The sequence below is a fragment of the Chiloscyllium punctatum genome, chromosome 4 (assembly GCF_047496795.1).
Source record: "Chiloscyllium punctatum isolate Juve2018m chromosome 4, sChiPun1.3, whole genome shotgun sequence".
Lineage (NCBI taxonomy): Eukaryota > Metazoa > Chordata > Chondrichthyes > Orectolobiformes > Hemiscylliidae > Chiloscyllium > Chiloscyllium punctatum.
The window spans coordinates 45,229,548-45,244,935 of record NC_092742.1 but is presented as its reverse complement, the minus strand read 5'-3'; the positions used below and the strand labels follow the sequence as shown (position 1 = coordinate 45,244,935).

General features: G+C 36.5%; 1 protein-coding gene across 2 annotated transcripts in view; it reads right to left on the bottom strand.

Moving 5' to 3' along the window:
• Positions 1-269: 269 nt before the first annotated feature.
• rcor1 (REST corepressor 1) overlaps positions 270-15,388 on the bottom strand; it is a 119,773-nt gene continuing 104,654 nt past the window's right edge. The window contains exons 9-12 of one of the 2 annotated variants that reach the window (XM_072568543.1): positions 12,763-12,840; positions 10,041-10,098; positions 9,703-9,932; positions 270-2,718 (exon numbers count right to left, since the gene is read on the bottom strand). In XM_072568543.1, coding sequence (XP_072424644.1) covers positions 2,677-2,718; positions 9,703-9,932; positions 10,041-10,098; positions 12,763-12,840 — 408 coding nt within the window. In that variant the 3' untranslated portion in view covers positions 270-2,676. The remainder of the gene's footprint in view (positions 2,719-9,702; positions 9,933-10,040; positions 10,099-12,762; positions 12,841-15,388) is intronic. The other variant, XM_072568544.1, reaches the window with a different exon arrangement.

Sequence of the window (15,388 nt, the reverse complement as noted above, 5' to 3'; positions counted from 1 at the left end):
CCAATTTTGCAACATTAGAGGTGATACTCTTGACCACAGTTTTTGCCACATAGAAGTGCTTTGATTATTTAAATGTCTATTGAAGTAAAATGAAATAGAATTTCAATACTTGAAAGATTAATAGAAAGCCTCCTGGGTACAGTATTCCTACTAATAAAGTCAGGTGTTTCCATCATTTCAAACATGCATGAACACTTTAAGTTAGCTTTTCAGACTTTTTAAGAACAATTTATACACAAAGATATAACAAATCTGGTCTTATGAGACACTTTGTTTAAAACAATGGTTTATTTCTTTGTAATCATTCTTTTCATGTACTTTAGTTGGTTATTGAGTCAGAAAGAAAATAATCTAGAAAGAAGAAAACAACCATTTTAAGCTTACTTAGAATTAAACAGCCACTTAGATTTCAAATTTAAAAGTGAAACAAGTAACAGAACAAAAAACAATGCTGTCTTGTGGGGTGACCATTTGTTCCTCAAACGTCTCAGCACAGAAAGCATTCTAACACATTTTGCCCACATTAAGAAATGAACTTTTTCATGGTATTTTGAACAATTGCTTTTACTTTAGTGAAATTAGTAGGTGCTGTGCCCTGGTAATAGGTATTTTCATGACATGCAATGTAGAATTCAGTTTTGTTTAATGTGATTTGTAGCACAGCAATTGTCAAAGTACCTAACGTGTGTACTTTATGTGATTTTGTAATTTTGTTTTACTCCACAAAGTTATTTTAAGCAATTTCAAATGTAGATTTTGACCAATGTACCACTTGACATCAAATGTTTCATAATTGTTTCCCTCCCAAATAAAAACATGATCAGTTGGCTACTTGATATTTATGGTTATGATCACACAACACCAGGTTATAGTCCATCAGGTTTATTTGGAAGCACTAGCTTTCATTACCTGCTCCTTTATCAGGTGGTTATGGACTACAAGATCATAAGACGCAGGTTTATTTGGAAGCACTAGCTCTGAAAGCTACTGATTCCAAATAAACAAGTTGGACTATAATCTGGTGTTGAGATTTTTTAAACTGTGTACACCCCAGTCCAACACTGGCATCTCCAAATTATGGTTATGATCATTATATTACTGTTCCAATCTTTACAAGCACAAAGTTATGTCAGTATCTTACTATCATTTTTACAGTTTTAGTCTTAGAAAAATACAGGGATTTAATGTTGTTTCACTGTAGCAAAATTTGAGTGCATAGTGAGAAGTTACAAGTATAATTTTATACAAGGGGCACACAGTTTTCCCAGTTTTCTTTGTTCCTTTGCTGCTCTTTAATTTGCACCCCTTCCTCTTCATGGATGCAAAAGATACAATATGAAATAATAAAGTTTCTTAAAAATTTAAAGTATGCAGCGCAATATTCAAAGCAGTATTGTAATATTACCATTTCTCACTGTGGAACCCATGGTATATATGCTCAAAAACCTTAGAAATAATCACATAATTACCTCAGTTAAAATTAGCAGTAACAGGCATTAAAATATAAATCTGCAATATAAACACACTGACTTTTTTAAAAAAGAACATTATCCTATTGAGCACATCAAGAGGCTATATAAAAAAACATGCTCAATTGATTGCAAACTAAATCCTTACTTTTTTTTTGAAATTCTGACAAACATTACTACATATATCAGCAGCAACCCATAAAGCAAATTTAACAAACTTAATTTAGAAAATTCTAAATGCTGGGATATTACTCCCAGAAAGGACTAATAAAAGGTTTGAATTTCAGGTAAATATTGATGTAGAAATTGTAAACACCCATTCTTACATAGAAACATGCATAGACTCAAATGACTTTAATAAACGCAACGGGTCTGTATAGCATGTTGAGCTTAACCCATTCCATGCTAAATAAGCAAGAATTCCTTATGGTTAGCACAACAGATAATGCAACGAATTTGACGATTTAGCTGTGCCACTGTTCAGTACCTGAATATGATCAGTTTCAATCCAGTAACTGCAATATTCAAGTATAAGGTCTCTCCATTCTTGATATTGAAAGTACTATTCTAAAATACTGTACAGCAAAAAAAACTTAAATAAAAACAGATCAATGTTTCTTTTCATGAATATGTGAATAAAAGACCCTAATTTACCTTCAAGTTTCCTCAGACTGGGAGGTATGTTTAAAGTCTACAATACACAGTCCAAACTGCAGTTTAAGTACCCAATAATTTAGAGACAATTCAGATATCCATTTCCTGTATGCCAGTTAGTATGCTATACCATCCTGGCATTCACATTTAATCATAAAAACCTGTGAGGAAAGTAATAAAGATGCATCCAATGGCAGTCACAGTTCCAAAAATATACACATTATTAATGCCCTGGAGACATTAGTCATGAACTGCTTAAATGGAGATAACAGACATTCACAAGCACTTTTGTGAATTCTCATTTTGTTTTTAAAAGAATGACGTCAAATCAAATAATTTTCTATGACTTCCAGGAGTAGCAGAAGCTGTCCTGGTGGCAGAGACAGGGTAAGGCAGAAGCGTTCATTTGTGAATATTGTAGCTTTTTTGGTGTCAAGCTAGCTGGTCCTGATGAGTTTTGTGGAGGTGGTTGGTTGAAGTTTGGCATCATCGGATGGCCTGGACTAAACAGTAGTCAGCATAGCATGTTCAAATCACTGACTGTGCATTACTCTCAGGATGCAGTATGATATCTCACATCAAGCACAGAGGGAGTCTGAAAAATATTGTTTTTAAAAAAGTTGTTACATGTGCAGAATTCCATAAATAATTACACAAACCTTAAGGATTTCATGAAAGGCTGAGAGTTTGTCAGTTTAACAATGTTTCTCCCTCTGCAGATATTGTTAGGCCTGCTGAAAGTTTCCAGAATTGTATTCTTATTTTAAGCTTTGACCATTTGGCTGGGGAAATCACAGCCTTAATCATTGCAATTAGTGCTCCAAAGCAAAATATTACAGATGCTGGAAATATTCACAAAGTCAGGCAATATCTGTTCATGAGAAACAGAATTAGAATTTCAGTTTGATGACCTTAAGTCAAAAGGTAAGAATTCAATAGTTTTACAAACGTAGGAAATAATGTAGCAGGAATAGACCATGTTGCACCTTTAGCCTGCACTGCATTCAATACAGGTCTGAAGGAATTTGATAGGGTAGACGTTAAGAGGTTGTTTCCCTTGGTTGAGAAATCTACAAGACAGGCATGGACACAGGATAATGACTGATCGTTTTCAGACCGAGATGAGGAATTTCATATTTGAACCTTAACTCCACATTTGTGCCCATTTCTCATAGCTGTTGAGTCCTTAACACCAAAATTATGTCTTAGCCTTAAACATATTCAGTGATGGAGCTTTCACAATCTTTTAGGGTGAAAGATTCACTGAATTTCCAGAATTCAAGTAAAGAAATTTATCATTAGTTCTGAGATGATGAGACTACCTGTCTTTAAAATGGCTACTGTCAAGTCCCTTCAGAATTTTCAGGTCAGCTCATTTTTATAAACCAAAACTCAGCTTATAAATGGGTCAATCCTCTGATTCTAGAAACCAATCTAATGAACCTTCACTGCACTACCTCCAATGCAAGTATATCCTTCTTGATGTATGGAGACCAAAACTATACACAGACTTGTTATTATCTCCCAATGCCCTGCACAACTGATGGAAAACCTCCTTACACTTTTACTCCAAAATCTTTGCAAAAAAGGCCAATGTCATTTGTCGTCTTAAACACTTGTTGTATCTGTACAGTAACTGTGCTGTTATGAGCTTTATGTAAGCAGACAAGCAGAGAAAGAGTGAGGAAGAAGAAAAAGTCGTTATTATAGTGGAAGCCATAAATGGTTAAATCCTGGGAGGAATGACAGTGCAAGGTGGGGGTGGGGGGTGTTCTCTAAAGGAAAAGCATGGGAGCCATGGTCATGATCTAAAATTGTTGAACTTAATGCTGTGTCTGGAAAATCAAAATGTTTCACTGTAAACTCAGGCATTATTCGTAGAGATTGAGTTTCATTGGAATAGTGTAGGAGACTGAAAACAAATTCATAATAGAATAAAGAATTAAAAATGACAAGCAACTGTAAACTCAAGGTTGATTTGCAGATTGAATGGAGGTGTTCAACAAAGCAAATGATCTAGTTTACACTTGATCTCCAGAATGTATTAAATACTGCATTGAGTGTAACAAATACAAAAAGCATAAATAAATCATTGTTCTCTTGGAAGGACTTAGTAGTAATTTTACATTGACAGGTCCTTTAGACTCATTTCCTTCTTTACCCATCTCATTACATTTGACTTGCACCATGTTTTTGTAATGTAACCACTTCCACTATCACAAAATACGCTTTTCCCCCTCCCAGCTTCTAGATTTGCTTCAAAACTATTGCAGCTGTGACATTTTCCAGTTCTGATGAAAGTTTACTGACTTGAAAATGGTTAACTTATTCTCAGTCCACAGATGCTGCTTCACCTGCTGATAAACACCATATTTTCTGTAGTTATTATACAGCTACATGCACATTTACTTTTGCTAATTTTCGACTTAAACATTTCAAGTGAACATTACATTTCTTCAGCTTACTGCAATATTTCATAACCAATTATGTGTAAGCCTTTTCTATTATTAAACTTGTAGACAACCATACCCATCATTTTTTAAAATTATTACCTAACACCACTTGGGTCTAACCAAGAAGCCTCAGTTTTTGATGAAACAAAACATATGTTGCCATTCTGAAATAAAAGCATAAAATGCTGGTAATACTCAAAAGGTCTGGAAGCATTTTTGGAAAGGAGTTAATGCCTCAGGTCTGTGACCTGTGAATGGCTTAACCATTAAACTTGATGGATATATGCATCATCCTTTTGATCTTCTAGAATCTACAACAGATTTGATGCTCATATTATACTGAATGCCAATTATTAGTCATAATAACAAAAGCATCCATTCATTACGATGAGTTCAGGCTGGTTCTCTGTAGAGCAGTCCAGTCAGTTCTATTCTTCTGCTTTATGCCTATAGTCTTGCATGTTTGTTTTCCTCATGCTCATCCAATTTTAATTAGAAATTCACCTTCACATGGAGTCATAGAGATGTACAGCATGGAAACAGACCCTTCGGTCCAACCCGTCCATGCCGACCAGATATCCCAACCCAGTCTAGTCCCACCTGCCAGCACCTGGCCCATATCCCTCCAAACCCTTCCTATTCATATACCCATCCAAATGCCTCTTCAATGTTGCAATTGTACCAGCCTCCACCACTTCCTCTGGCAGCTCATTCCATACGCACACCACCCTGTGTGAAAATGTTGCCCTTCATGTCTCTTTTATACCTTCCCCTCTCACCCTAAACCTATGCCCTCTAGTTCTGGACTCCCTGACCCCAGGGAAAAGACTTTGTCTATTTATCCTATCCATGCCCCTCAATTTTGTAAACCTCTAAGGTCATCTTTTCTAAACAGCGGTGACTACGACTGGGTGCAAATATTCTACTTGAAAGCCAACAAAAACTTCTTAAAAGGTTCTGCATAAAATCTTTGCTTTTGCACTCAATATCTTTATTTTGTGAACTCAATATATCCTGCCATCAGCATACATAGCTTTCCCAGGTCCCTCTATCCTTGCATATTCTTTCAAGTGTACCACTAAATTTATATTGCCTATCCCCAAACTGCTAAAATGCATCAGTTCAAACTTGTATATTAAATTACATCTGCTATCGGTCTGCCCATGACATACGGTCCAGGGTGAGGAGAGAACCCACAGTGCTGTTAGGAAGGGAATGACAAGATTTTGATCCAGGAGTGAAGGAACGCTGGTTCAGGCTGATGTGAGAATTTGCAGGTATTGTACTCCCATGCCAGCTGCACATATCCTTCTCGGTGGTAGAGGTTGGGAGTTTAGAATGCTCTGTTGAAGGACCTTGGTGAGCTGTTGTGGTGCATCTTTCCATAGTACACTATTGCTGTTGTGCACCACTGATACAGATAATGTTAAAGCGGGGTGCTGATCAAACCAAATGTTTTGTCTTAAACGGTTTTGACCTTTAAAAGACATTTGGAGCCACACTGAAAATGGAAAGTGGACAGTGTCCCATCACACGTCTAATTTATGCCTTGCAGATAGAGGACAAATTGCAGGTTTTACATAGGAGGTATTTGTTGCAGAATTGAAAGCCTCTGATCTGCTCTTGTAGCCATAGCATTTATATATTTTTGGGGGGGGGGGGGGGGGGGGGGGGGGTGAAGGGGTGAAGGGGTGAAGGAGGGTGAACAAGTCCACACCGACCCACCAAAGCGCAACCCACCTAGACCCATTCCCCTACATTTACCCCTTCACCTAACACTACGGGCAAGTTAGCACGGCCAATTCACCTAACCTGAACATTTTTGGATTGTGGGAGGAAACCCACGCAGACACGGGGAGAATGTGCAAACTCCACACAGAGTTGCCCGAGGCGGGAATTGAACCCAGGTCTCTGGAGCTGTGAGGCAGCAGTGCTAACCGCTGTGCCACCCATGTCTTTTTCAGTACACTTTCTTGTCAATGGTAATACGTAGGATGGCAATAGTGGGAGATTCAACGATAGTAATGTCATTGAATGTCAAAGGACAAATGGTTAAATGTTCTCATTAACAGAAAGTTATTGTTTGGCACGTATATGACAGGAAAGTTACTCGCCACTTGTCAACCAAAACCTAGATGTCAGCAGGTCTTGCTGCACTTGGACACAAGCTGCTTTGGTACCTCAGGAGTCACTAACAACGACCAGTGAAAACACCCATTTCTAATCTTATTATGGAGATGGTCATTAATGAAGCAGATGAAGATTATCAGACTTAGGACACTACCCTGATGAATTTCTACAATTGTGCCCTATAATTGACATGAGTGAATTCCAAAAACTATAATTGTCTTCCAATGCAGTAGACAGACTCTTTCTCTCTTCTCCTACACCCCTTTCCCCGCCCCCAAAAATAAAAATCACATTTGTTACAGTTGTTTTGGGATCCTCGATGTCCAACTTGGTCAAATGCTACTTTAACGTCAAGGGCAGTCATTCACACCTGACCTCAAATTCTACTCCTCTGGCAGTTTTTGGTTTCTGGGAATAATGAAATCTGGAGCAAAATAGCCCTGGTAAGACCCAAACTGAGCTTCAGTGATCTAATTATTGCTATAGAAGTGTCACTTTTGATAGTACCACAAACAATCTGATATTATTTTGCAGATCAGAGAAGACTCGTGGGAGAGTTTTTGGCAAGTTTAAATGAATCCTGCCCTTTGTGGACACAGCCACGCAATTTTTCATATTTTATGGTTGATATTGCTAATTCTGGAACCCAAGTCTTCAATATCATGCTGAATGTTGTCAGTGACAATCCTATTTTTTTTTATAATATCAAGTGCCTTCAGCCATTTCTTGATATCATGTGCAATGAATTGAAGTTGCTGAAAGTTGGCATCTGAGGTTTGGAGACTCTTAACAAGAGAGACCAAAGCTGGGGACTTAAATATTCAGGGGATGTGACTTTACCAAAGGACAAACGGGAAGAGAAGGGTGGTGTGGTGACTTTATTAGCATAACGTGGAATTAAGAAATTATTTTGGTTTGCACCATGTAGAATCTATATGGGTGGAGGTAAGAAATAAAAAGGGGAAAATATTGTATTTCTGTATAAGTCGACCCCTTACTTTGGCCAAAAATCTTGTATTTTCCATATATCTTGTGTATAAGTCAATCCTACTATATCACATTATAAACCTCTTACAAAGGAAACTGCATGTTCCCATTAACTTATTTTGCTGAAATTTCATAGATTTTTCAGAAAATATCTGCATAATGAAGAAAATAAGTCAATGCTCCCATTAACCCACTTGAATGAAATTGCATTCATTCATTCATACCAGTAACTCTACTTATCATTCTTTGTTTACTACCAGTATATCGCATCTCTATTCATTCATAATGCTATTTTCCGCACTTGGTTTACTACAGCACATTTTAATTCATTCATTCATTCATTCAGTCTATCAGCACTTATTGCCCTTTATTCACTATACATCCGATAGCTAATATTATTAAAAAGTTAATCATTTTAATTGTGCCATTATATCAGAATTTAAAAAATGAGATATTTTAGCTATATATCGGTATATCTTTAATTCTCTGACATTTCAATGTACTGCTTTGTTCAATTCCAAAACAATGAGGAATAACTCCAAAATCCACTCAAGTAAAGGATTTTACGGGATACACTGTTCCTCTTTTAAAATCCAATTTCGTATTAATCAGTGTTGATGTAATGATTCTAAGTTAATTTACAATCCATGCTCTCTCTAGAGAATGACAGTGTGGGCATACAGTTTAAGTTTCATTTTTTTAAACTTTCATTTCTTTAACTTGAGCACAGTTGTGGTGTGAGCTGCTGTGTAACAGGGCCTTATCCCAACTCCTCCAGTGGCTACCGTCCGCCCCTCTTTTTCTCCCCACACCACACATTTGGTGCTAGGCTACCGAACCTCCAGTGCCTCCCATCAGCAAGGCCCTACATAGGCACATGGCAGGGAGGCAGTGCCAGTCACCTACCTCCAATGACATCACTGCCTGCCAATCAGAACGCCCACCTGCTTGATGATGGACAGAAGATTAGGATTCAGAAACTATCTAGGATTGTTCTTTACCTAGGATTAGTTGTGTGATCAAATAGACTTCTGCTAATAATATGGTATTTTGAACTACAGCAAGAATTTCAGCCCCTCGAAAACAATACTTCATGTATAAGTTAACCCCCCAATTTCAGTTTTAAAAAGTCTTCAAAAGTGGATAAGCCAGCCATGGTTAACCAAGGAAGTTAAGGAGCGTATCAAATTGAAAATAAAAACATATAATGTGACAACGATTACTAGTAAATCAGAGGATTGGGAAAGTTTTAAAAGCTAAAAGAGGATTAAAAATGGGAGAATATAAATTATGAGGACAAGCTAGAAAAAATATAAAAATGGACAGTAAGAGTTTAAATATATAAACAATGGGGTCTCACTGCATGAATCTCACAAAGCTGGAATCCAAGTTCAACAGGCAATAGGATAAGAAAATGAATGCTGGCCTTTATTTCAAAGGGAAAGAGTTTTTTTTAAAAAAAAGGAACGTCTTGCTAAAATTATACAAGCAACAACTGGGATACTGTAAACAATTTGTTCCTTTTGTCCAAGGAATGATATAGGAAGCTCCCACACAATGTTCACTCAATTGAACACTGATAGGGAGGGGGATTATTTTAATGAGGAAATGTGGACTTGTACTCAATGGAATTTAGAAGAATCAGGACACTTTATTGAAACATGTACGATTGAATACAAGGTGGTACAGTGGGACAGTGGGACAGTGGTTAGCACTGCTGCCTTACTGTATCAGGGAACCGGTTTCGATTCCAGCCTCAGGTGAGTGTATGTGTGGAGTTTGCACGCTCACCACGTGTCTGCGTTTCCTCCAGGTGGTCTGGTTTCCACCCACAGTCCAAACGTGCTGGATGAGCCATGCTAAACAAAAATTGCCAATCTACACACAGATAAAGATTTCCACTTTTAGACACCACACACAACATCCTTGTCAAGGCTATTTTACCAAGGCTCCAAAATGCATTACATTCAAGTCTAATTAACTATTTAAGGCAAAAGCTGGTGACTTGCCTCTTCCTCCTCCTCAGAAAGTTTCATAATAACATCTGGAGAGTTTTGAGGTTTGTCAGCAACGTTTGCATTCTCTTCTCTGCTACCATGTTCTGCTTCCCACTCCTGCAGAACCTCTTCGAGATTGAAACGACGGCGATAATTCACAAAGAAGTTTTTCACTTGTACTACTGTCTTATTGCCAATTACATCTGAAATAGCTTGGAAATCCCGGCCATATTTCCTTATTGCTGTGGGCAAGAAAGAACTCGACTAAATAACAAAGAAGCAATGCATTTTAGCTCACATTCTTATTTTCATTTCATGCTGAAACATAAACCCAAGAATAATTCACTTACCCTGCACAGCTAGTAGTTGCTCTTCAGTTGTCCAACGAGCATTAATTTTCTGATTCGCCTGAAGAGCAAATTTGCATTTAGAGTTTTAAAATATTCCCCCACAACTAATTACTTACAATTAAAGAACAGTAATTTTTTTGGCAAATATGACAGAATAATTTGAGGGCAGCAATGTTTTACCAAGATAAATATTATAAAATATACCTTTTGAATACATTTTGGTATCAATAGTTAGACCAAATGAGCAAGAGCAGAAGTAGGCCATTCAGCCCATTGAGTCTGCTCCATCGTTCAATAAGATCATGGCTGGCTTGATAACCCTCAACTCCACTTTTCTATCTTTTCTGCATAAATTTGGATCCCCTTACTAATCAATAACCTCTCTCAGCTTTGAATATATTTAAATGACCCAGCCTCCACAGACCTCGGTGGTAAGGAATGCCATAGATTCACTAACCTCAGAAGAAATTCCTCATCTGAGATTATATCTGTTGGTCTGAAACAAGTGGACCAACCTTATCGTACAAGATAGCCTCTCATTCTTCTAAACCAGGTATAGCCTGTTTCCTCAAAAAAATTCTCCAAATTCAGGACCTTTTGAGTCTTTTGTGGACTACCTTCAATGCCAATTCATCTTTCCTTGGATAAAGGGACCAAAACTGTTCACAGTAAGTTGAAGTCAGTACAGCACAAAACCATTTTGCTCTTATTTATGCATTTGGAGACTTAAGTCCACTTAAACATGGTTGTCAAGACCTTGCTTTAATCTCAGCTGAAAGACAGATTTGAAATCGAAAACTATGATTCAGCATTACATTCAGCGTCAGTCTACATTTGAATTGGGAATGGACCAAGATCAAATCTACAATTTTTTGACTTGAGACAGAGAACCACTAAAAAGAGAAAATAATTCAGTCATGTGCTTTAAATTTTAGACAATTCTTATTGCAAATCTGTAATCTACTAAATGTTAACACAACAATGTGACAACATGCCTAAAAAAATTGGAAATGTGAGTGATTGGACAACACACCAGTAAAGGTTTTTCAAAACACATTGACTACCAGGAGGGTCCTAAGTTCTTCAAACGCTATGAACTTCCCATACCAGTTTAACCTAAATTTAAGATTCAAACAGGTGCAAAAGCATACTAAACTTGCATAAATGCTGCTAAGTTTCTAACAAAGTGCCACATTATTTCCCTCTATACTTCATAAAAGTCTTGGACTTCTTCCATTTTGACAGCTCATTTCAACCCCAAAACTAACCTAAACCAATTGACCCATTAATATCCACTGACTCTCCTTCAAAAAAAACCTGCACTTCCAAAAGACACTCATACAAAAGGTGCACAAAACCACACAAAAGGTTTCATAAAAAAAAAATCATTAAAAAAATCATAAACAAAAACACAAATAGAAGGTAGCCCTGATTTGGGAATTAAATGGTTTGGTAAATCGAAGTAATGGGTGAAGGAAAAAAAAAGTGAAAAAATGATTGGTGGGCTGAAACAATACAGAAGAATATCTATGCAGCTCCTATTATATAGAATATTTGTACAGCACTTACTCCCAAAAGAATCTGCCCTGGGACTTCAACATGTCACATTTATTAATAACTTGGATGAAAAATTATAGAGTTCTGCAATAGACACTGGGTTAGGGGCAACAGCAAGTGATGAGCTACAAGTTACAAAATGGTTCCAATTTGAATCAAAAAAGACAAGTCAACATTTTCAAAATGGCAAAACATAAGGAACTGTAGAGCAACAGAGAGGTTTACAAACCCAGATATGTATATCAACAGAAGCTTATGAACATATGTAAAAGGTAATAAAATTGTGTTGTGATCTGATTTTAACTGAAAGACTGTATTTAATTTTGGGCATTGCATCCTCCCAAGAATATATCTGTCTTAAAAGCAGGTGCTGTACAGATTCAGCACAATAGCATCATGTTTAAAATAGAAGGATAAGTTTCACAAACTTGGCTTACATTTTCAAGTGAAACAAACTGAGGAGTGGTTTGACCAAGGTGTTTCAAATGCTAAAAAGGATTTGAATAGAGAGAAACAATTTCCTCTGGTGGGGAAATCAAGAATGAGATATGAAATTATAAAATTAGAGTTCATTGATTAAGGAGTCAAATCAGGAAGCATTTTCACACAAAAATGATTGGAAATGTGGTTGTTTGGATACTATCTGAAAGTTAAACTGCTTATCAAATACAATTCTTCTCACTATTCAATATTTTTGAGAGATAAAATTAGCATAAACAACAAAAATAGTTTAGTTTTAAAATAAAACTGGTCAGTTGAAGAGGTGGACTTGACCTAAGTATAACTTTCTTGGAGATGAATTCATCATCCTCTAAAGCATAGACCTGTTACACTGTTCATTAGTGATCAACACATAGGGCCAGGATACTGGTCAGTGTTGGCCTGGGATCACTAGCTTATCTGAAGTAATTATGTAGCTTGGTCAGAAAAGAAAAAAAGACTAACAAGATAATTTAACAAACAGTGGGACACTAAGGCTTTGCACAATGTGACACTGCCTATCTGTATGTTTAAACTAAGTGTCATCAACCCACCCTGTAATCTTAAAATTATATGGATTGAAGAATGGATTTTATTGTAATTTAAAATTCTTAGTATGCTGGGGAGGCACAGGCAAATATATACTATTCCTTGATTTTATTCAATAAGGTGAACAATTCCTTACCTCAGGTGGCTTGAATTCCTCTATCCCACCGTCTAATTTTTGTTTGAGAGCACCATTTATCTGTTTCACATTTTGGATCTAGAATATTAGATTTTAATGACCCAATAAACAAAGAGTCACTGATAAAACTGTCAAAGATAGACTAAGAGATTTAATTTATATATTACATAGCCTTCCCAGAGATTATACTCCTATTAGCACTACAGACAAAGCATGACTATTTTCTTGCCTCCTTATATTCTGAAGCCATCAACTCCTTGCAGGTGTACATCTCCAAGGACACAATGTACTGTTTCACCTTGCTCAAGTTGTCATTCTTGATTGATAAGCTTAAAAAGTGAGTGCTAGCAGGCCATTACCCACAGACCCAAAAGGTGACTTGATTGCTCTGGACATCACACAAATACTTTTTGGGGAGAATTCACTGATGGTAAATCAACAGTGTGAACAGTAGCTATTTTATTCTCCCTAATCTAATAAATAGCATGGATTACAGTTTATAATAGCCTATCCAAGCATGATGAGTTGAATGCCCACGTTCTATGCTGCATCATTCTATGAAATCAGATTAATGGTTGGACATCAAACCAGAGGGCTTCATATGCTGTATGTTTCAAGACTTTTGACCATTTTTGTGTTGAAAAAAATTTTAGAAATTACTTGAAATCTATTTTACAAGAACAGGGTATAACCACATTCTTCTTGTAAACAGGTACGAAATGACACGTAACGAAGATGATCATATACAATCATTGAGAAAATAAGCAATTTAGTGGTTCGTTTCCACAATTGATGAATACCTCTCACTACTGTGGCAAAGCTTTGAGTGTTGTGATTGATTATTCATGAATTTAGCAGGAGCTCAGATACTAAAAAAGCCTTTGCAACAGAAGCCAAAAGTTGAAGAAGAAAGGTTCCAGAGAAGACATGCTCATGGAAGCAAAGTTCAGAGCCATCTTGTAAGACAAACAAGATGACCCACTAAAGCAGGGTAGTACATTGTGCACGTAACCTTCATGCAATTACACTAATATATGTTGACTAAGTAAATCTGATCATAACTGCTGCTTTATATATTAGAGCATAACTGCTTTGTATATTCACTTAACTTTGAAATAAGTGGCACAACAATTCAAGCCTTGCCTCAAGAGATTAAAGAGATGCACAAATATATTGATATTTCAAGTCAAATGGGTAAGTTCCATTGTTACACAATTGGGTCTGCATTGTACAATAGTAAATACAGTAAAATTTGCCTTATCCAGCAAGCACCAGGGTTGGGTGGTGCCTGTAAATTAACATTGGCAGTTAGCCAGTCAATTAATAATTCAACTATTTGGAGGATAGACTGCAAGCAGTACTTTTACAATCATTTCAGATTGACATAACATTTTATATAGCAACCTTGAATCCTGTTATATATAAAAATTCAAGATTCAAAACAAGATTCTGATTTTTTGCCCCTAAATATTCTAGGCAGACACTTTGACACAGTCCATCTGTCTGTTATTATGATATCGTAAGGACGTAATGTTATCCGACCCAGTGCTTGATTTTCAATAGCAAACTCCTTGAGTGCCACTTAAAATTTATAAGTGCTGCATGTGCTGTTTTTAGTGCTTGGGTGCAAGTCACTATATGTTTTGTGAGGAACCCTTTGTAACAATTTAGGAATCCTGTTTTTACATATACCCAGAGAAGGTACATTTGTATTCGGAATCGGAAATACTGTTTGGTGGAGCGTTCCAATTTGAGAGGAACCAGATATTGTGAATTTTACTGTACAGGGCTTTCAAAATCAAAGATGTAAAGATACTGAAGACTGGCTGACACCTATAAACAAACATGGTTTTGTCCATCCAGAACTTCTGGTCTAGTTACAAATAACCCACCCCTTTGTTGACTACACTGCAAGAAAATACTATTAAATACACCAACAAAAATTCCTGGGAAAACTCAGCAGGTCTGGCTGCTGAGTGAGAAAGCAGAGTTAACTTTTCATGTTCAGGGACCTTCAGAATGGGACCCAAAATTTCTATTAATGGTTCTCACTTCCAACATCTGCAGTTCTTTGGGTTTTTTTGTTTACTAGTATTAAGTATTGCCATTCTTTAATCAATGATACTAAATTCCTGTTTCAAGTCAATCCAAAGTGCTCATGAATGATATTACGTGAAATCAATTTTTATAAATATTGTTGTGAAATGATACAAGTCAAACACTTCTACAGAAACTACTACTTTTACAAATTAATGATCATAAATTTAAATTTGCAAAATGATCCATACATGCAAGGAACTATCTCAACATTTAATCTACATTTCTGTCAGGTTTTTTCTTTTTAAAATTTACCAAGGGTATTTGAGAAAATAATAATCTTCATTGTTTATACAGTAACTAGCTTCATTCCAAACTGAATCAGACAAGTACACAGGGAACAGCAACAATGTTTGGTTAATAAAGGGCCCTTCACCTGGAATTGGCATGCATTTACACTTTTAGTCTTGTGTCAGAAAAGCAAGCATGGAAATCATTAATTATTATAATGAAATGCAATTTTTATAACTGAAGGTCCAGTTTAATAGCCAGGAACAGGAATGATCCTAGCTGATGGCAAACATAACTA